At 37.9% G+C, this 23,116-nt stretch overlaps 1 protein-coding gene across 2 annotated transcripts; it reads left to right on the forward strand.

Moving 5' to 3' along the window:
• Window positions 1-3,213: 3,213 nt before the first annotated feature.
• Window positions 3,214-12,392, forward strand: LOC136400734 (T-cell surface glycoprotein CD1b-2-like). Of its 2 annotated transcripts, none has more exons than XM_066377883.1 (6): window positions 3,214-3,325; window positions 3,614-3,880; window positions 6,153-6,431; window positions 6,650-6,928; window positions 7,602-7,695; window positions 9,021-12,392. In XM_066377883.1, the coding sequence occupies exons 1-6, from the start codon at window positions 3,253-3,255 to the stop codon at window positions 9,040-9,042; spliced, it is 1,014 nt and encodes a 337-aa protein (XP_066233980.1). In that variant the 5' UTR covers window positions 3,214-3,252; the 3' UTR covers window positions 9,043-12,392. The 2 variants fall into 2 exon arrangements, with proteins under 2 accessions (XP_066233980.1, XP_066233981.1); XM_066377884.1 differs by having other exon boundaries at window positions 3,254-3,325; window positions 3,649-3,880.
• The last annotated feature ends 10,724 nt before the right edge of the window (window positions 12,393-23,116 follow it).

Consider the following 23,116-nt stretch of genomic DNA (forward strand, 5'->3'; position numbering starts at 1 on the left):
GATTTTGTAAGGATCAGGATAAAAAGACAGAGGATCATGAGGGAGCAGAAAGAAGAGGTGAGATCATGAGAAGAGAGAGAGTAGACTCCAGAGGATAAAATTGTGGAAAAGGCCCTGGCCAGTTGGCTCAGTGGTAGAGCGTCGGCCTGGCGTGCAGAAGTCCCGGGTTTGATTCCCGGCCAGGGCACACAGGAGAAGCGCCCATCTGCTTCTCCACCCCTCCTCCTCTCCTTCCTCTCTGTCTCTCTCTTCCCCTCCCGCAGCTGAGGCTCCATTGGAGCAAAGATGGCCCGGGCGCTGGGGATGGCTTCTTGGCCTCTGCCCCAGGCGCTAGAGTGGCTCTGGTCGTGACAGAGCGACGCCCCAGAGGGGCAGAGCATCGGCCCCTGGTGGGCAGAGCGTCGCCCCCTGGTGGGCGTGCCGGATGGATCCCGGTTGGGCGCATGCGGGAGTCTGTCTGACTGTCTCTCCCCATTTCCAGCTTCAGAAAAATACAAAAAAAAAAAAAATTGTGGAAAAGTGGAGAAATACAGAGAAGACCAAGAAGAAGAAGAAAGAAGGCTGGGATGCTGATTAGAGGAGGAGACCACACAGAGATCAGGAGTGGGGACACTGCTGAAAAGGCTACGGGGCACTACTGAGGACCTTCTGTTCCTTCTTTCTATAGAAGACTACATTGAGTATTCAACTGTGGGCTTGAATTCTCCAAGGCTAAGAGGTACTATATTTTTAGTTAGAACACCAAATACATACTTTGTTAAAAACTAAGACACCTTTTATACATGTTGGTGCAATGGGAAGGTCAGGAGGCAGACAAGAGCAAAAAGCAAATCTGGAATCCTAATATTGGAAGAGAAGGAGGGGAAATGAGAGAGACCTTGTGGGAGGCTTGTGTCTGAGGGGGGCAGGGAGGCAGTTGGGTTTCTCTGACAGGGAAGTGAGCATAGGGAGATGTCCGTTTATGGCAAGGTAAGTGACAGAAGAGTTCAAAAGGGTTTGGAGGGGAAGCTGATATCTGAGTTTGCGTGCACTCGTTATGCTGAGGTAGCCTTACCTACCACAGCTCCAATGTTGCTGCTTCTGCCCCTGCTCTTTAAGTGAATTCTCTGTCATGGGTCAAGCACAGTAGGAAAGAAAACCTAGGTGGAAAGATACCTGTGCTTGGGCAAAACAGAGTAGAAAGAAGTACTAGAGAGGATCTGGATGTAGAGAGTAATGCTCCTACTCGGTGTCCTTGAAATCTGCATGCCAGGTGAGTGTCAGGCACCGATCTTGACTCCAGTCTGTGTCTGATTTTGGAGATAAGAAGCTGAATTGAAGGAAGAGGTATGAGACTATATGTAAACTTTGTAACTATTCCCATTTTTTTCTATCATGGGTCCCTCATCACCACTTCTTTCAACCTCTCTTAATTGTTAATTCTCTCTCTTTCAGGTACCCAAAATCTAGCACACTAATCCAGCCCTCCTATCACATGCTCCAGATCTTCTTTTTTGTCAACCAAAGCTGGTAGCACACCAAGGGCTCAGGCTCACAGGGCAAGGACAGACTCATTGCTAGGACACTGCTAAGCACCATTCCTTTTCTGTTGACCTGGTAACAAATTAATTTTAACAAGGAGAGTTGAAGAACTTGCAGTTGTTATTGCAGTAGTACATGCATAGCTTTGCATTGGAAGTGCAGGCATTTCCAGTCAGTTTCGGTTAGAATGTGAGTTTTCTTTTTCAAGCTCATATATCCATGAATGTCCTGACCAGGGAAGATGATATATGGGTTCTGATCATTATTCAATCTTCCTGACCTTGTGGTTGGTCTCCCTTGGCTCACTCCTTCTTTGCTTCTTCTTTTACCACAATTCTGACTGTTCCCCCACCTCACCACATACAAAGAAGAACCTCCATGCACATATCTCTTCACACTCCTGAATATACTCTCGTATTCATGCTCCTTGGAACAGCTGACACCTTTAGATGTTCATTCCAACATCCTTGGTCTCAGACTCAGCCTTTCTCAACCAGAATCTGCCATTCTTCTTTGTGGCCTAACCAGGACCTAACCACTCTTGAGTGAGCTCTTCCTGACTGGTCTGCTATCTTTCTAACAGGCTCCTCATCTAGCCACTTCAAATTAATTATTTCAAAATTCCTTTATTATTTTTACATTTTCAGCAGCAGAATTCCTCCCACTTTTTCTTCCAAACTGTAGTCTTCCACGTGATTCACCAGAAAGTGTTCCTTCCCTTTAATCCCTTTACTTTGTTGATTGTTGACTTTTCCTCGCTACTGAAACGAAGATCATATACTGGTAGAAAATGTAATTTTCCTTGCCAGAAACTACTATGGCATAAGATAATTTTGCTAGAAGTATAGACAGTAGTATTTACTATATTTGATTTTAGGATATGTGTCTTCACTTCCATTGTACTGGCAAATGTTTTAAATGTGTTCCCTTTCAGACCCCAGCCAGGTAGCACATCATCCTGATAGTTCAAGTTTGCAGGTTCAATCCCCAGTCACAGCACATATAGTAATAAATAAATACATAAATAAGTGGAACCACAAATTGATGTTTCTGTTTTTCTTTCTCTCTGTCTCTCTTACCCTTCTTCTCTTTAAAATCAATTATAAGTGTTGGAAGAATTTAAAACATTGAAAATATGTAAAAATAACCTTTTGCCTTTTGTAAATGGTCATCTGTACACACACACACACACACACACACACACACACACACACACATAAATGTGTTGTTAGGGAGACCAGACAGAAGGATAAAATGAGAAAGAGGAACCACTGAGAACGTGCAAGAGAAGAGAGGGCCATGCAGAGGTCGATGGAGGTTGGGTGGATGAACCAAAAGAATTTTCCTAGATTAAGGCAGGCAATTGTTTCATAGAGCCTTCTGATTTAAAAGATGTTACAATAAAAGATTGAAGAAGTAAAATAACCTTTCAAAACTATATGGTGGCTTTTTCAGTGTAGTATAAAGAAAGCTGAGTTGAAGAAGAACATCTGGAAGCCAGGGAGATAAGAATAAAAATCTGGAAGTCAAGGGCTGGAGTGGAAATGACAGGCAGAGTGGGAGGGTCAGGGTGTGGGAGGCACAGCTTTTCTCTGATGTGCAACGTGGATGAGGCAGAGACTTGTCCCTTGGAAGAGGAAGTCACTATAGAGAACTGAGGAAATAATAAGTTTGCTGAGTTCAGAGATCAAACAGCAGCTCAAAGAGTCAGAACTTTTAGCTACTGGTGAAATGCTGCTTTTGCCACTTCTGTTGCTAACAGATCTCATCCCAGGTGCTGACAACAAACATGGACATGAGCATGGTAAGAGTAACTCTGGCTGTAACTCTGGGTGTGGGAGGTCTGGATGAAAGCATGCTGTGCATACCCCTGAGGGTCTGGGCCAGCCCATCTCCAGCCCCCTTCTTCTATTCTGGATGCTGAGGATGGAGCTGGAGGCCCTGGCACAGGCAACTGTTTCTGCCATTTTTCTGTTCAAACTCTATTTCTTTTATTTTTTCCTAGATATTTCTGGTTTTCTTTTTCCCCACCCCCATTCCCTGCTGCTTTTCTCTTTTTTTTTCACATTTCCAATCCTTCCACTACCCACAGCTCTCCATGGGCCGACCTCTTTCCATGTCATCCAGATATCATCATTTGTCAACAGCACCTGGACACAAAATCAAGGCTCAGGCTGGCTGGAAGATTTGCAGATTCATGGCTGGGATAGTGACTCAGGCACCGCCATTTTCCTGAAGCCTTGGTCCAAGGGCAACTTCAGTGATGCAGAGCTGACTGAGGTGGTGGAAGCATTTCGAGTTTATTTCATCGGATTCAGTCGGCAAATACAAGATCGTGTCAGTGAATTTGAGTTGACATGTGAGTGCTGTTCTCTGATCTGGAGAGATTACCAATAATATCTCTCTCTCTCCCTCTCTCTCTCTCTCTGTCTCTCTCTCTCTCTCTCTTGGTTCATGCTGCTGCACCCCAGGATCTTTCTCTCTCCTTCCCAGTTAATCCAACTGTTTGCACACACATCTCTAGAGCAGTCTTCCTCTTAGATTTCATACCTCCACAAGGTATTTCAGATTCTTCCTGCTTCTTGCACCCTTGTCTGATAAAGAACTCCTTTTGTATATAAATATTCTCTCCTAAACCCCAAGGAAGAAGCCCTCACTTTTCCCACCTGTCCCTGAGTGAACTAAAGTGTGACTTCCTTTGTTTTCAGTCCATCTCAAAAGCATCTCCTCCTCTCAATGTAATTCTCCCATTCATCCTAGAATGTGTACTTACTCCTGACTTCACCACCATGCTCCTCACATTACCCCCTTCTTCCTTCTCACCCACTGTACTTTACTACAACAGCCTTTTCTCACCACTTATGATATGTTTACTTCTTCCCTGTTATCTTCTATGGAAAGATCTCTGAATAGCCTTGATGGTGTAGCTCAGTGGTTTAGAGCAGTCGTCCCCAACCCCCGGGCCGCAAACCGGTACTGGTCCATGGGTCATTTGGTACCGGTCCACAGAGAAAGAATAAATAACTTACATTATTTCCGTTTTATTTATATTTAAGTCTGAACAATGTTTAAGTGTTTTTTTGTTTGTTTGTTTGTTTGGGTTTTTTTTGCATTTTTCTGAAGCTGGAAACGGGGAGGCAGTCAGACAGACTCCCGCATGCGCCGGACCGGGATCCACCCGGCACGCCCACCAGGGGGCAATGCTCTGCCCATCCGAGGGGTCGCTCTGTTGCAACCAGAGCCAGTCTAGGGCCTGAGGCAGAGGCCACAAAGCCATCCCCAACACCTGAGCCATCTTTGCTCCAATGGAGCCTTGGCTGCAGGAGGGGAAGAGAGAGACAGAGAGGAAGGAGAGGGGGAGGGGTGAAGAAGCAGATGGGCACTTCTCCTGTGTGCCCTGGCCGGGAATCGAACCCTGGACCTCCTCACGCCAAGCCGACGCTCTACCACTGAGCCAACCAGCCAGGGCCTGTTTAATTTTTTAAAAAATGACCAGATTCCCTCTGTTACATCCGTCTAACTCACTCTTGAAACTTGTCTTGTAATTTCGACAATTATATTTAAAAATACCACAGTTTTTACGCGGGTCGCATAATTTTATTTTGTGCATTTATCCATCCCACCCTAAAGGCCGGTCCGTGAAAATATTTTCTGACATAAAACCGGTCCGTGGCCCAAAAAAGGTTGGGGACCACTGGTTTAGAGCACTATCCCAATATGTTAAGTTTGTAGGTTTAACCTCAAGACAGGGCATATAGAAGACTCAACCAATGGGTGCATGTATAAGTGGAAAATAATCGATGTTTCTCTCTTTCTCTCTCTTCTTCTCTCTCTCTCTTGCCTCCCTCCCTCCATATCTAAAATCAATCAATCAATAAAAATTAAAAATAAAATTAACAGTCTCTGAATACAGTCATACAACACTTGACATTGAGGACATGTTCTGAGAAATACATTATTAGACAATGTTATTGTTGTATAACTATCATACAGAACACTTAAATATACCTAGATAAGATAACTTATCACACACCTAGGCTATATGGTATATTTATTTGCTTCAAGGCTAATATACTATACAGCACATTACAGTACAAAAAATATGTATCATTAAATCAAACAGAAGAGTAAATTATGCTGTAAACATAAGAGGTATAAGGCTATTGCTCATATAACATGACATACTTTTACAACAGTTTTTGTAAGTAGGAAGCGTGCATTCTAAAATTAAAATTAAAAATATAATAAATACATAAACTAGTCACATTACTTATTATCATTATCAAATATTATGTCCTGTACATATTGTACTTTTATTCTCTCAGTGGTTTTTTAACCCAGCATCTCCACAAACACATGAGCAACGCTTTATGCTGTTAACAAATGGACATGATGTCAGAAAGCAATGGGAATTTTTAAGCTTCATTACAATCTATGGGATTACCCTCTTGTACATAGTTTATTATTCACTGAAAGTCATTATGTAGAACGTGACGGTAGTGGAATGGCTTTTGGCTTCTTTCACATCTCAAACATTTCTGCTCACCCAAATCAAAAGAGTAGGTTCTTTCTCCATCCCTTTTCTCCTTGTTGGCTTTTAAATATCTGTTTCTCTTTTTTCTTCTATCCAGATCCCTTTGAGTTCCAGGGTATAGGTGGCTGTGAGCTGCATTCTGGGGAGACCACTGTAAGCTTCTTGAGAAACGCTTTGGGAGGATTGGATTTCATGAGCCTCCAGAATAATATGTGTGTGCCTGCCAAGGAGGGCGGACGCAGAGCACAGATGTTTTGCGCACTTGTCTCTGAATACCAAGGTCTCCTTAATATCATAGAGACACTCCTCTCAAACACCTGTCCTCGATTTCTCTTGGGTGTTCTCGATGCAGGGAAGGCAGAACTGCAGAGACAAGGTTAGTCCTGTTCTCTCTCCAAGACTTTTCTATTTCACTTTCCATCACCTCTTTAAATTTTATGGGAGTATTTTCCTAGGAGAGAGAAGCTTAATCAATAAATTTTGGGGTGTTCCAAAGGAGAGGGAGGGTTCACTATCCAAAGTTGTGGGTTTCTGAGTTCCTATGCTCTAGATTAGTGTCATAATGTGACACTGTCCTGCTCCTTTCTGCCCCAGTGAAGCCTGAGGCCTGGCTTTCCAGTGGCCCCCCTCCTTTGCCTGGTCATCTGCTGCTGGTGTGCCATGTCTCAGGATTTTACCCCAAACCTGTACGGGTGATGTGGATGAGGGGTGAGCAGGAGCATCCAGAAACTCGTCAAGGTGACATCTTGCCCAATGCTGACGGGACGTGGTATCTCCGAGTAACCCTGGACATTGTGGCTGGGGAGGAGGCTAACCTGAATTGCCGAGTAAAGCACAGCAGCCTGGGAGGCCAGGACATCGTCCTCCACTGGGGTGAGAAGAACTGTCCCTGGCTGGATATGGGAGGAGATGATACACAAACATGTAGGGAGGGGCAAGCAAAATGATGAGACTTAATGGATGTGATCAAGAAGCAAGGAGGGAGAGAGGGTGAAAAGGAAAGAAGGAGGAAAAACAAGAGAGAGAAAGACATAGGTGACCTAGGCAGCAGTTTTCAACTGGTGTGCCACAGGATTTTTAAAACACTCAGTACTTGACTATTTAGTAATGAGTGCTAAACTCTTTGTTTCTTAGATTGCCTTATTTTAAAAAAATGACAACCAACAAAATAATATCCATTTGGTGTGCCTGGATCAAATTTTACTTATTTTTCTAATCAGATCAGCTTAAAATATATTTTGGTGGGGTGCCACAGAATTTTAGTAATTAGTGTGTGTCACCAAATAAAAAAAATTGAAAATCACTCACCTGTTACAAAGAAGGTAAGAATTATGGGCCTATAAATTGAGTGACATGAGACAAGAAGAAATGATTGAAGATAGGTATGGATGATTGTATTAGAGAATCTGAGAGTGGAAGTTGGCCATGCGTTTACATCAAAAGCTGCTAAGTGATGGAGCTGACACTCAGGTGAGCAAAAGAAGGGCAAGAAGAGTCAGAGAATGAGTTTTGCAGTGACATCTGTGTGTCTTCTTTCAATTGTCAGGACATCCTACCTACACGATGGTGATAATTTTGGCAATAATATCGCCCACCTTCATTCTTTTGATATGTCTTGCATTATGGTACTTGAGGCGAAGGTATGTTTTTAAAAATCTTTCTTTTTTGTTCACCTCCCACTCTTTTATACCATTTTTATATATTTATATCACTTCAGCCTCTATCTTCCTTTCAATTATTTTTTAATTTATTGGGTTAACATGGTTCACCAAACTATACAGGTTTCAAATGTACAACTCAATATACCACCATCTGCACTCCATATCCTGCTTCTTCTCCCCAGCTCAGTCTCATTCTGCCCCACTCCGCTCCCTCTGCCCTCCTCCCTTCTCTCCACCCCCTTTCGCTCTGCCTACTGCCACTCTGTTGTCTGTATCCATGTGTTATCTATTTATGTTTTGGGCTAATCCCTTCACCTTCTTTGATCCAGTCCTCTCTTCCCCTGTCCCTCTGACAGCTGTCCATCTGCTCCCTGTGTCCCTGCCTCTGCACTTCCCCCCACTTCCCACCTATTTATGTAAATCTCTTTTTTAACTGTGGTAAAGTATGCATGACATGAAAGTTATTATCTCAGTCATTTTTAAATGCATAGCTTAACAGTATTAATTACACTTCCATTTTGTGCAATTAATCTCTACTACTCTTTTCATCTAGAACAGTGGTAGTCAACCTGGTCCCTACCGCCCACTAGTGGGTGTTCCACCTTTCATGGTGGGCAGTAGCGGAACTACCAAATTATAAATAAAAAGATAGATTTAAGTTGTTTTACAAAGATTTATTCTGCCAAACTTAGCAAAAATCTGACATAAAGTACTTGGTAAGTAATTATTATTATATGCTTTAACTTGCTGTAACACTGCTTTATAAATTTTAAAAAATAAAGTTACTTCCCTACTTTATAAATCACCATTACTGTGGAATTGGTGGGCAGTTAGAAAATTTTACTACTAACAGAGACACAAAATTGGGCAGTAGGTATAAAAAGGTTGACTACCCCTGATCTAGAAAAACTACAGTTGTATACCCATTAAAGAACATCTTGTCATTTTCTGGTCTTCTAGGCCCAGGCAACCAACATTCCACTTTCTGCCTATATAAATTTGACTACTCTACATACCTCATGTTAGCGGAATCATTATTTGTTGTTTTTTTATGACTGGATTATTTTATTTAGCATAATGTACTTATGATTCAGCTATGTTATAGCATGTGTCAGAATTTATTTTCTTTTTAAAAATCACTGAATAATATTCTATTGTATTTATATAACATGTTTGTTTATCTATTCACCTGGTGATGGATATCTGGGTTGATTCTATCTTTTGGTCATTATGAATAATTCTGGTATGAAACGGGTGTGCTAATATATCTTATGTAGAGCTAAAACTGCTTGTGTTCTTAACAGGTCATATCAGAATATCCAGTGAGATTTCATCATGTCTCCTTTCCCATTTGGAATAAATACCCAGAAGACCAGAAGCTCAAGTTGTCAGCGCAGGAGTCAATGTCATCATATTTAATAAAATAATTATCATATTTTATCAACTCAGAGTTTTCGTAGGTTGTGAGATATATCATAATTTACACAGTAGCAAAAAAGAATTAAGAACTATAAATGGTATTAATAGTGGACTCCAACTAGATTTCAGAGATGTAAGATAGGAGAAAGAATGTATCTTATAATAGATAAAGTACAGATGGTCCCCGACTGACATTTTTTTACTTTACAATGGTGTGAAAGCAATACATATTTAGTAGAAATGGTACTTGAATTTTTATTCTTTCCTTAGCTACCCACATGTGTTGTAAAGTACTGTACCCCAGATGCCGAAAAGTACTGTACCTCACTTCTGCGGGTTTACATAAAGACACTGTAAAGCCAGTAGCCACGGCCGCTATCCCAGCAACCTGGCCCATGCAGGTTACCATTGGATTCGGACAGTCGATAAAGAAACAATGGAGACATAAACTGATGGGCCATCATCTTTAATCCTAGCTTGCACCCGGCATGCAAGCAAAAACACACACTGGGCTCCAAAACCCACTCACATTCAGTGCTCACAAAGCTACTGACTTATCCGAGTTTCCTAGAATCAAAGGTTTCTAGCTCACCAGACTTATTCACCTCTGTTCCCTGTCTCTTTCCTTCTCCCTGCACAAACTCTGCACAAACTGGCTTCTCACTCAACACTCCACCATCTTGGCTGCTTCTCCTAGCCTCCTCCACATGACCTTTCTCTGCTCTCCTCTCTGCTCTCTCCTCTCTAATGCTAATGTCAGGAACCAAGAGCGCAAGCTCTCATTCTGCCCCCATTTTATAGTGTAGAAATCAAAACCTTTAACCCATATACAAAATAGGGAAGTCTCTAATACAAAGTCACTGAGGCATGATAGGATTGTACCATCCCACATCATAAAGGATGGGAAAGGCTTAGTCCCAAAACCAAGCCCCAGGCCACAAGGATCCTGCCTGTCCACCGCCCACGCCCAACACACATTAATATCACCTGGGCAACAACTTCCACGTGGGCAGTGCCATCTTTAACAAAATGAGCATAATATATTTTATCTGCCCAACAGACATGAAGTCCAGATGAATTTTGAAGGGTTTTATTAAAGGAGGAGATTTATTAAATATGCTGGCTGCATATGACTGACATGGGGCATTTGCAGACCCCGTGTGCATAAATTGTGTGCATAAATATATTTCAGAGCCTGGATATATACCCTTGATCACACACAGGCTGAGTGGAGCATGACATCATGGCACAAGTTTACAACATTTTTTAGGGGATACACAAAAACATTAAGATTTTTAAGGTAATATAATCAAAGATATTTACAGAGCTTTCAGTGTCTCTCTCTCCTTCTTTGCTTAGAGGTATTTTACTCTCAGGATTCCAGGAAGGGAGGTATGTAAATTCTGTCTCTTATTAAAAGGTAAAAGAAGTTCCTCAGTTAACCTTTATTCGATAGTTAGAACTAAATGACCCACTGTCTTTGCAAGCCAGAAACTTCTACATTCTTTTCCCTCCCCTCCCCTCCCCTCCCCAAAGGAAGGACAGGACAGAAAAGCCTCACCTTTTCTCCTAGAATATCAATATTAGTTTTGCAGCTTTTTGGTACCTTACTACGCATGGAGTCACAAAGTCATGAGGATAAACCACCAATATTCTACTGTGTGCTTATTGTGTTAGATGATATTGCCCACATGTAGGCTAATGTGTTTCAAGCATGTTTAAGGTATGCATAGTTTAGTTTGCTATGGAGTAAACTACTTACATTAAATGCTTTTTTATTTTTATTTTTAGCAAGAGAGAAGAATAGACAGGGACAGACTGGAAGGGAAGTGAGAAGCATGAACTCGAAGTTGTAGCACCTTAGTTGCTCATTGATTGATTTTTCATATGTACCTTTACTGGGAGGCTCTAGCTGAAACTCTGTCCCCTTGCTCAAGTCAGCAAGTTTGGGCTTAAGCCAGTGACCTTTAGGTCTGCCAGTAACCATGTGGTCATGTGTATGATCCCACACTCAAGCTTGTGAACTAGCATTCAAGCTGGTGAGCCCGCGTTAAAGCCAGATGAAACTGTACTCAAGCTGGTGACCTTGGGGTTTCAAACCTAGGTCTTCAGCATCCCAGGCTGATGCTCTATGCAACCACCTAGTCAGGTGCATTGTAAAACCAGTAGCCACTGCCACCATCATAGCTGCCTGCCCTGTGCAGGTTTGTATTTGATTAGGACAGTTGGTAATGAAACAACGAAGCCAAAAACTAGTGGGTCATTCTCTTAAACCTAGCTTGCACCCAGAGGGCAAGTAAAAACACACACTTGGATCCAAAACCCACTCATTCAGTGCTCACAAAGCTACTGACTTATTCAAGTTTCCTAGAATCAAAGGTTTCTACCTCACTAGCCTTATTCACCTCTGTTCCCCAACTCCTTCTCTCTGCACAAACTCTGCACAAACTGGCTTCTCCTTCAGCATTCTGTCATCTTGGCTGCTTCTCCTGGCCTCCTCCACATGGCCTTTCTCTGCTCTCTTACAGTATGGGCTCCTCCTAGAACGGAATCACTCTTCTCCCGGAACAACATGATCTCTCTTTCCTTTAAAGCCTTTTGGCATGAAAGCCCTCCCCCAACACATATTAACATAATCATGCCCATCCCAAGCAATCACCTGGGTGATGGGCTTCCACGAGGGCAGCACCATCTTTAACACAGTGAGAATAATATATTTTATCTGCTCAACATGCATTAAAAGCTTTTTTGACATACAATATTTTCCATTTACAATGGATTTTTTGGCATGTTTCTACATTGTAGATCAAGGAGCTTCTGTATATAATTTAATGGTGAAGTATCTTTGTCTTCCTGTTTCAAAATATTTTTTCTACTTGTGCTGAAATAACATTTGCCAAAGTAAGCTAACTAAAATTATGCTGGAATAGTTGTGTTTGCAGAGATACCAATCATTTTAATGTGATTTTTCTGTCATTATCTAGATGACTTTCTAACCCTCAAGGCCATTTGTGATGCTTCTTTCTCTTTCCCTAGCTCTACAATGGAAGTATCTTCCCTTGTCTGGTGTCATGCAGAGATCCATTTTACTCCGTGTCCTCAACATAGCAGTGACTTCTTTTTCTTTTGTATTTGAAAGTCGCTTGAGGGAAAGCTTGTTCTAAATGGATCTCTGGCAAGAGTTTTAACTTGCATATGTATTGGTTCAGTAAAATTATCTGAGTTGATATAGCTGCCATGTTAATAGTTTTCCTCAAAATTACTTCCTTCCTCCTTTTATTCTTTATATTTGATATTTTATATTTTCCTCTTATTATCAATAAAGTATTTCTTATATAGCAAATATATATATATATATATATATCATGTTCTCCTCTTTTATGCCCTGAACCCCTCTGGAAAACACCCTCATGCTCATACTATAACTAGAGTTTATCTACAAAGATTTATCTGAATATGATTCTGCTCACTAATTTCTTAGAATGAATGAGATGTAGGATGTGTGAGGGATAATAGTGCAAGAAAGTTATTAAATAGACAAGTCAGAATCAAGAGGGCTTTTCTTGCCTTCAGGGACTTGGAGATCTATGGTGCATCAATTCATTTTGATCTTTGATTTATCTATTTTATTTATTTATTTTGCTTATTCTAGTGGTAGGATTCAGATAATTTAACAACAGGTTCTCTGCCCTAATAATCCTTTTAAGTATTAAAAATGATATAACAAAAGGTATTTTATTATTTTATGCATTTATAATTAAATAAGAACAACAAAAGAGGTACATAAAACTAGATTATATTAGAAGAAACAGTTTTTAAATATTCATGAAAAAATTGAATAATACTAGACAAAAAAGCAATACAACTGTTATTTAAAATATTTTCAGCCTGACTAGGTGGTGGTACAGTGAATAGAGCATTAGACTGGAATGCAGAGGACCAAGGTTTGAAACCCTGAGGTTGCCAGCTTGAATGTGGGCTCATTTGGTTTGAGCAAGGTTCACCAGCTTGTGCATGGTATTGCTGACTTGAGCATGGGATCATAGACATAATCCCATGGTCTCTGCCTTGAGCCCAAAGGTGGCTGTCTTGAAGCCCAAGGTTGCTGGCTTGAGCTCAAGGTCACTGGCTTGAGTAAGGGTTCACTCGATCTGCTGTGGCCCCCCTCCCCAGTCAAGGTACATATGAAAAAACAATCAATAAACAACCCATATGCCACAATAAAGAATTGATGCTTCTCATCTCTATTTTTCCTATCTGTTTGTCCCTCTGTCTTGCTCTCTCTGTCTCTGTCACAGTAAATAAATAAGTAAATAAATTAATTAATAATAAAAAGATATTTCTATATTGCTTTATGATTAGCATCCTCACTTGCAATATTTTTACCTATGGATGGAATGAACATTACCACAGATGCTTATAATATGATGTTGCACAGATGAATGTTAAAAAAGAGTAAAGAATGTTAACTTGTGATTTCCACATTGAGTGACTGCCCAGGATTCCACATTGGATAGAACCCTGATTACAAATGCCATTTTAACAACCAGTTTGCCAAACAATAAAAAATTAGGTAGCAGTTCTGATGAACCAGTGTAAACTGGCTGAATACTACCACTGGCTTATTACATAGTTTTCTAAAATCACTACTTTAAAAATCCAAATTCATTTGATTAGAACAGCAGCAGGAGAAAGGTGGAAAGCATTTGAATTTATTTTGTAAAGAATTTAAAAAGGGAAGTCAGAGCAAGCAGAACTTTTAGAGAAGTGAGGACTTCTGGAAGCTTTTCTCCCACCTCAAAATTTTAGGACAATGTCAACTTTAGAAGTTGAGATTGGAAGGAAATGGCTGAAAATATAGGTTTATCCTCTAGGCATTAGAATAGTGGATTACTTCTCCAGAATGCATTAAACTCCACCTCATCTGGTAGAGTAGGCCTGTTGTTGTATGCTTTACTGCACCCTCAGCTACAGTGGAGGGCCCTAAATAATCCATGTTTCTTGGAGTGTGGACTATGAGTCACCACCAGCAGCAGTACCTATGAGTTTGTTAGAAAATATAATTTTCAGACCCCACTATAACTTACTACAAAAGAACCCAAAAAAGAAAACTAAAAAGTTGTGTATTAACAAGGCTTTCAGATTATTCTGATATACATTTAAGTTTGAGAACTCCTGGTCTAAAGATTTCTCAGCCTTTTACTATTGACATTTGGGGGCAGATGATTCTTTGTTATGGAGGGTTGTCCTATGCACAATACAAATTTTAGCAGCATCTTTACTTACAAGATGCCAGTAGTACATTTCCAATTTTGGCTACCATATATATCTTCAGATACTGCCAAATGTCCTTTAGAGAGTAAAGTCAACTTCTGATGGAAGCCTGCTTAATTGGAATAATATGTTCACAGTTTGTATGTGACCTAATTTGGTCCAAACCAGCTAACACTGACCGATTATATTTGATGGATGAGAAAAGATGGGGTTTTTTTTTTTTTGTCTGGATGGTATACCAACTTCAAAGCTCAAAATTGCCACAGAATTATTTTCCATGAGTAAAGCCAACGAGGAATAAAGCGCACAAATAAACAGAATGATGAATTGACAGAGCCAATGATCAAATCCTGCTCTTCATGGAGATTAGGCTACTTCTGGATACCTTAGTTATATATATATAAATTCAGCTTTCATTGTTCCTTTTAAATCAATTTAGTTTAATCTTTAAATTCCTTGAAAATTCTGATTTCTTTGCCATCTCATGACTTGCAACAGTCTTTTCATGTTGTTCTTAAATTTTCTTTATTTTCTTTATTCTTCTTAACCTCCTTCCTCTCCCCCAAATCATCATCTTTCCGATGTAGTTTCCTGAACTCATAATTTTCCTCTAAGTATCCTCAGCTTGGAACATGTTAATTTACTCATGATTTTCATATGACTTCTAAATAAATGACTTTTAGGAAGACAATTTCAGTTTCATGATACATGAGCTTTTCAAGTTATTCTTTTTTTTCTTTTTTGACGATAGTGTTTGTGCATCAATATGTTTCTGTGATTTTTGCTACTGCATAAAAATATGTTTAAAATATTTATAACTGGCTCCTAGTATCTATAAAATTAACTTAGGAACTTTTACATTTTATCTGTATTTCCTCTTGGATAGTTTATACATACTTTTATGACATCTATAAATATGAAAAATCCAATTGTTTATTTTGATCCTTTATTGCATTGTCTTGCCCACCTGCACTATGAGCTCTAGTACTGATCAGTAGAACTGACAGCTGACATTCTCATCTGTTTAAATATATCAGATAAGAATTATTCAGGATTTAATATTAGTTATTATAATTACTGTTAAGAGTTTGTGAATATTTTTATAAAATTAAAAACATTTTCTTTCAATTTGCTAAATATTTATCATTATTACTGTTACTATGAATAGCTATTGAATTTTATTAGGTGCTTATTCTGCCTCTTTTGAAATAACAAGATATTTTATATTTTGTCCTTAATATAGTAAATCACATTTATTAATAATCAAATGGTAAAATAAAATTGTGTTTCTATAACATATCTCTCTTGTTCTTAAAGTATGTATATGAATTTAGTTAGTAATATTTTGTTTATAGTATATTGTTACTTATTATCTGTAATGGTCCTGTTAAATAATTCTATTAAAACTTGTTTGCCTCATGAACTGAATCAAGAAATATTTTCCATATTTCTGTTTTCAGAGATGGTTTGTGTGTTGTTTTACTGTTACTGTCTGGTATAATTCACCTGTGAAGACATATATGTTGGAACATAATTTTTTGAGTAGGGTGTAAACCTCACAGCTAATTAAAAAATAAATATATCTTTATTCAAATTATATACTTATTTTTGTGTCATACTTGTTATGTTGTGTTTTTCAAGAATTTTTCCAAGTATTCAATGTCTAATTTATTGTTGGCACTGTGCATATTTATTAATTATCACGTTAATATCTGGAGGGTTCACAGTTATGTACCCTTTTTCCAGGTCTTGAAATTTATTCTCTTTCTCATATTTTCTTTCTCTTTCTAATTTTGACAGGTATTTAACAATTTTATAATTTTTCAAAAACTGAGCTTTGGCTTTGATAGGTGTTTCTATAAGCATATTATTTCCTTTTTCTGCCAATAGTTATTTGGTTTCTTAATTAAATTTATTGAGGTGACATTAGTAAATGAAACTATATAGGATTAAAGTGTAAGTTCTATAATACTTTATCTGTATATTGCCTTGTGTGTTCACAACACAAAGTCAAATCTTATTCCATCACAACATACTTGAATCCCTTTAACTCATATTACTCTCCCACCTCCTTCTCTCTGGTAACCAACCACCATACTATTGTCTGTGTCTATGAGTTTTTGTTTGTTTTTCTTGTTTATTTGTTGCTTCAGTTTTATGTCCCAAATGTAAACGAATGAGATCATATAGTTCCTGACTTTTTCTGATTGACTTACTTTGCTTAGCACAATATTCTCAAAATCTACTTATGTTGTTGTAAATGACAATATTTCATTTTCTTCTATGTCTGAGTAATATTCCATTGTGTATTGGTACTATGTCTTTTTTATCCAATTATCTATCAAATGACACTTTGGTTGTTTCCATGTCTTGGGCACCATAAATAATGTTGTAATGAACTTACAGGTGTATAAATCATTGCAAATAAATAATTTCAAATTTTTTGTGTAGATGCCTAGAAGTGGAATACTGGGTCGTGTGGTAACACTATTCTTAATTTTTTGAGGAACCTTCACACTATTTTCCATAGTGACTACATTTTTTATTTCCACCAGAAGTGAATGAGGGTTTATTGTTCTCCACAACTTCCTCGACTCTTATTATTACTTGTTTCGTTAGTAATAACGAAACATATTGTAACAGTGTGAGGTGCTATCTCACCATAGTTTTGATTTTCATTTCCTTAATGGGTAGTGAAGTTGACATTCATATACCTTTTGGCCGTTTGTATGTTTTCTTGGGAAAAATGTCTGTTCATGTCCTCTGCTCATTTTTTATTGGATTGTTTATTCTTTGGTGTTGATTTGTTTAAGTTCTTTACCCTTTTTGGATTTAAACCCCTTGTCAGAGATATTTAAAAATATCTTCTCTCATTTGGTTGGCTTTTCTATTGTTTGCTGGTATTCTGTTTCACTATACAAAAAGTTTTTAGTTTGATGTAGTTCCATTCATTTATTTTTGCCTTTATTTTTCTTGCTTTTGGGTCAAATGCATAGAATCCACTCTAACACCAAGGTTCATAAGTATAGTTATTCCAGTTTTCTTTATGTAATTTCTTGTTTCTGGTCTTATATTTAGGTTTTTAATCAGTTTGAGTTCATTTTTGCATGTGGGGACTAACTAATCTGTATCATTCCTTTTACATGTGGTTTCCAATTTCTCAGCACAATTTGAAGAGACTTTTTTTCTTCATTTTGTGTTTTTGGCTCCTTTGTCAAAAATTATTTTCCTTATACAAGTGGTTTTATTTCAGGACTCTCAATTTGTCCCATTGGTCAGTGTAATTTATTGCCAATACCATGTTCTTTTATCCTGGCTCTGTGGTATAATTTGAAGTCAAGTAGTATGATACCTCTGGCTTCATTTTCTTTTTTCACTTTGCATTGGTTATTCAGGATCTTTGTGATTGTATAAAAATATGATGATTTCTTGTTCTATTTCTTTAAAAAAAAAATGACATTGGAATTTTAATGGGAATTACATTAAATCTGTATATTGCTTTTGGTAATATAGCCATTTCAACTATGCTGATTCTTTCAATCCATAAACATCGAGTATCTTTTCATTGCATTGCATATTTATCATTGTTTTTAATACAGATTTATAGTTTTCAGTAAATAGGTACTGCACATACATATTTAGGTTTATTCCTAAATATTTTATTATTTTTGTTGCAATTTTAAAACAAAATGGAGTTTTTAAATTTTATTTTTTAAGGATTCATTGTTGGCATATAAGAGAGCAGCAGATTTTTTTTTTATATTTTGGCACATTACAGTATTTATTGTTTTTAAGAGTTTTGGGGGGTTTTCTGTATACAGAATCATGTCATCTGCAAAAGTGACACTTTTACTTCTTCTTTTCTGATTTGGATGCCTTTATTTCCTTTATTGGACTGATTGCTCTGTCTAGAACTGCCAAAATTATGTTGAATAGGAGTGATATGAGTAAACAACCTTGTTTTTTTCTGATTTTAGAGAAAAAGCTTTCAATTTTTTACAATGGAGTATAATATTGGCTGACGGTTTTCATACTGGACCTTTACTATGTTGAGATACTTTTCTTCTATACATCACTTATAGAGTTTTTCAATCATAAATAAATGTTGTATTTTATCAAATGCCTTTTCCTCATCTATTGATAGGATCATTTTTTTGCCCTGTATTTGGTTAACATGGTGTATTATATTGATTGATTTAGATGTGTTGAACCATTCTTATACCCAGAAAAAAATCCCACTGAACTGTGATGTATTATTTTTCTAAGGTATTTTTATATTCAATTTGCTATTTTTTGTTTAAGATTTTTGCATCTGTATTCATCAGAGATATTTGTAGCTTTATATTTTGTGTTTTCCTTGTCACGTGTTGGAATCAGGGTTATGTTTGTCTCATAAAATGTGTTAAAGAGTATTGCCTTTACTTCAATTTTCTAGAAGAGTTTGAGAAAGATAGGTACCAAATCTTCTTTGAACGCTTCTAAAATTGACTAGTAAAGCCATCTGGTCATGACCTTTTATGTCGGGGATAATTCATTGCATTTGTTTCAATTTCCTCACTGTTTATTGGTTTATTTAGGTTTTGCAATATCTTATGATTCAGTCTAAGAAGGTTATATAGTTCTAGGAAGGTATCCATTTTTTATGATACATTTATTTTGGTGGCATGTAGTCTCTCACAATATTCTAGTATGATCCTTTGTATATCTATGATGTGTATAGTAACTTCCTCTTTATTTCTGATTATGTTTATATGAGTTGTTTCTCCTTTATCTTTAGTAAAACTAGTCAGGGGTGTTTCTATTTATTTTTTAAGATGTAGTGTTAGATTATTTATTTGGAATACCTATTATTTCTTGATATAAGCCTGGAATGATATAAACTTCCCTCTTATTACTGCTCTCATTGGATCTCAGAAGTTTTAATATGTTGTATTGTTATTCATATTTGTGTCTATATATCTTTCAATTTCTTCTTTGTTTTTTCTTTGACCTGGTCATTTTTTAATAGTATGTTGTTTAATTTGAACATTTCTGTGGGTTTCTTTAATTGCTTCAATTCTAATCTCAAAGTGTTGTGGTCAGAGAATATGCTTGGTATAAGTTAAACCTTTTATAATTTGTTGAGTCTAGTTTTGGGACCCAAATATAATTGAGCTTTACGAATGTCCAATGTGCCTTGGAGAAGAATGTATGATCTAATGTTCTGTGATAAAAGGCTCTGTAAATGTAAGTTATGTCCATTTGGTCTAACATAAAATTTAAGGCCAATATTGTTTTATTGATTTTCTTTTTAGATCATTTATTTAGAGCTGTCATTGGAGTATTAAGCTCCCTAACTATGATTGTTTTTCTGTCTCTTTCTCCTTTTATTCTTATGAGTACTTGCTTTACATATTTTGTTTCCCTATGATTCAGTGAAAATATACTAAGAAGTGTTATGTTTTTTGCTTTTGTGTCTTCTTTATTATATAAAATGTCCATAAAAAATCTGTACTCAAAAAGTTATAAGATTCTAAAGAAAAATTAAGGAAGATACCAAAAAGTGGAAAAATATATTGTTTTCATAATTAGAGAAAATTAATATTATTAGAATGTCCATACTACCCAAAGCAATCTATAGATTATATTTAATTCTTATCAAGACATCAATGATATTCTTTGAGGAACTGGAACAAATATTCTAAAAATGGATATGGAACCACAAAAGACCCCAATAGCTACAGCAATCTTGAGAAAGAAGAATGAGGTTAGAGGAAGCATGCCACTTAATATTGAACTTTACGACAAGGCCATAGAAATCAAAACAACAGGATACTCACATAAAAACAAACATATATCTTAATGGAACAGAACAGAGACCCCAGAAAAGAAGCCATGCCTTGATGGCCAATTAATTTTTCTTTTGATTCTGAAAGTACATTTATTAAAGCTGGGGACAGTAAAACAGAGAGGGGCTAAGGACAGAAGAAACAACATGAGAGGTCCCAGACACAGCTGTTTTGCTCTCTAGAAATGTTATAGAAAAAAAATGTGCATAGATAGGGCTGCTTTGGCTTACTGTCACAGTGGCAGAAGTGAGTGAAGGTAGTGCTATTATTTGCTTACTGATAAGTCAGAGAAAACAGAACTCGGGAGAAAGGTTCAGGATGAAGTTCTGAGAGAGCCACTACTGAGGATGGAAGGGCTCAAAGGACTGACTTAATCAGTTTATAAAGTAACAACCAACAAAAATGCAGTTTCTTTATCTGCTTCCTAAAACAACTTGCTGCACAAGTAAGGAATACAAGATATGTAAATGGTCAAGACAAATGGTCCCAAAATTTCCTTCATTACCCTCTCTTTCTGGAGACATTAGAGACATAGAGATACAGACAAAGGAAAGCTTTCAAGTGAAAGCTGTAAAGGTATATAATACTTAAAAAAGCCAACTTTGAGGATCCAGTGTCTTGATGCCTATTGGGCCACACTGCTTCTCCAGCAAATAAATCCCCTTCCTCCAGCACATTGTCTGAGTGTGTTTGTCTTCCACGAGTTGTTGTTTGATCAGAATGAGCTAGAAACAGAGAGATGTATGTATGAGAAGACCTTGGAGTCTGAGGATGACTTGGGAGATAATAAAAATGTTCCAGCTAAGGCCGTTTTAATCATTGCACCTCCGCAGTCCTCTGCTCCTCCATACACTTATCAAGTTGCTTCCAGAGTCTCTAGCTCAGACCCTTGGAAATCCCCATTCCAACAATCTTTAGACTAGGCTCGAGATAAAGTGGCCAAAACAGAGGAATTGAGCTAAATTAGACAAGGCACTGATGAGCCATTTCAAGAATTTGTTTCACGGCTGATTCAGGCAGTTGAAAGTACAGTAGTAGACAAAGAAGTAAAAAGGATTTTAGTAAAACAGTTAGTGTATGAAAATGCTAATTCTGTTTGCCAGGTTGCACTTCGGCCTCACTGCAATAAGAAAGATACAGAGAACTATATCAGAATATGTGCTGATATTGGGACTTCATATATGAAAGGTTTTGCTATTGCCATAGTGCTTAAGGAGAGACTTTCAGGATACTTTGATAAAAGGCAAAACAAACAAAAGAAGGAAGGTCAGGGAAGTACTTCTGCCCGTAGATCCTGTTTCCAATATGAGGATTTGGGGTATTTTGCTAAAAATTGTCCTTCTCCCCCTGGATGTCAGTCTTGGCATCTCCCTCAAGGGCAGCCAGCTCTTGTGACTCTGGACCTCTGTCCACTCTGGAGGAGAGGAAAACATTGGGCGAATGAATGTAAATATACTGCCAAAGGGCAGCTAACTCAAGGAAATGTGTGGTAAGGTACTAAAGAATTGCAAAAATTAATATTAATGTTTTAGGATAGTCAGGTTTCTTGCCCCCTCCTTTCTGTAGAGAATGAAGGGAGAGGAATGTGGGAGTTTTCTGGCTTACAGAGACATATTATATAAGAAACACCCTTTTATTAAGAAGCTTAAAAGGCATTTTATAATTTAGGCTAAGCATACAGAGAGAGTTTGTAAATATAATTTTTATAATTGTATGATTTACACCAGCTCAGGATGGCCGACAGCATTATATTGTAAATGGAAAGGTTTTGTACTATGTTTTAAATGAAAGTAGGAAAAAACTTAGACCCCATCCCTTCTTCACAGGTGTGGGGAAGAAGGTGCAGGTGAAGGGAAGGAAGATTAAGCAGCCCTTTCTTCTCCTTCATTCTTTCTCCTTAATGGGTGATTTACAAATGCTTATCCTCTGACATCATGTAAGCTCGCCCCCACCCTGAAATCGTGTGATTAATGTATGTACCTCTAAAACAAAGGGATTGCAGATAAACACTAAAAGATTTGGAAAAGCCTTTTAATATGTAAAACAACATTTTTCTCTATTGTGTTACCTTATAAGTTTTAATATATAGGAAAGTTTTTTATAGATCCTATAGACAGATGTTATCAGCTTGATAATGATTATGTCATGCCCCCCCCCCTTTTCCTACCAACCTGTATGTGATCAAGTGTATATAGCCAGCCTCAGAGCTATATTCAAGATGGTACAATTTGGGTAAGGCTATACCCCGATTTGTCATATGCAGCCAGCTTATTAATAAATCATCTCCTATTAATAAAACTCCTAAAAACTTATTTGGACTTGGTGTCTCTACGTAAACCTGGCAGAATGGTACTTTACAACAACCAGGCATCCCCAAACTACGGCCCGCAGGCCGCATGTGGCCCCCTGAGGCCATTTATACGGCCCTCCGCCGCACTCCGGGAAGGGGCACCTCTTTCATTGGTGGTCAGTGAGAGGAGCACTGTATGTGGCGGCCCTCCAACGGTCTGAGGGACAGTGAACTGGCCCCCTGTGTAAAAAGTTTGGGGACCTCTGACTGGAGCCTTCCCCACCCACCTCAACTAAGTTTGCTGCTCAGCTAAAATTAAGTTAAAGAAATCTCACCATAACACTGGGGCACAATTCTTTTTCCATTTTCTGTTGCATGAGGTTTTAGGACTTTTTCCAAATATTTCTGTTTTGTTGATTCCAAATCTGAAATCCATTTTTGGTACATGCTCTAGGTTTTATGCAATTTTAATTTCTTTTTGTTACAGTTAATGGCATGCATTGGTTTTAAAATTGGAGTTAAAGGGCAACAACTCTTGGATTAAACATAACCAAAAGGCAATTCATATTTTACAAACATCACTTTTACA

Source organism: Saccopteryx leptura, chromosome 3 (assembly GCF_036850995.1).
Source record: "Saccopteryx leptura isolate mSacLep1 chromosome 3, mSacLep1_pri_phased_curated, whole genome shotgun sequence".
Taxonomy (NCBI): Eukaryota; Metazoa; Chordata; class Mammalia; order Chiroptera; family Emballonuridae; genus Saccopteryx; species Saccopteryx leptura.

Excerpts from the sequence above, each read along its gene's own strand:
- LOC136400734 (XM_066377883.1), top strand. The coding sequence starts at position 3,253 with ATGCTGCTTTTGCCACTTCTGTTGCTAACAGATCTCATCCCAGGTGCT. Across the intron at positions 3,326-3,613 it reads CAAACATGGACATGAGCATG|CTCTCCATGGGCCGACCTCT; the intron begins GTAAGAGTAACT and ends CACTACCCACAG. Across the intron at positions 6,432-6,649 it reads GGCAGAACTGCAGAGACAAG|TGAAGCCTGAGGCCTGGCTT; the intron begins GTTAGTCCTGTT and ends TTTCTGCCCCAG.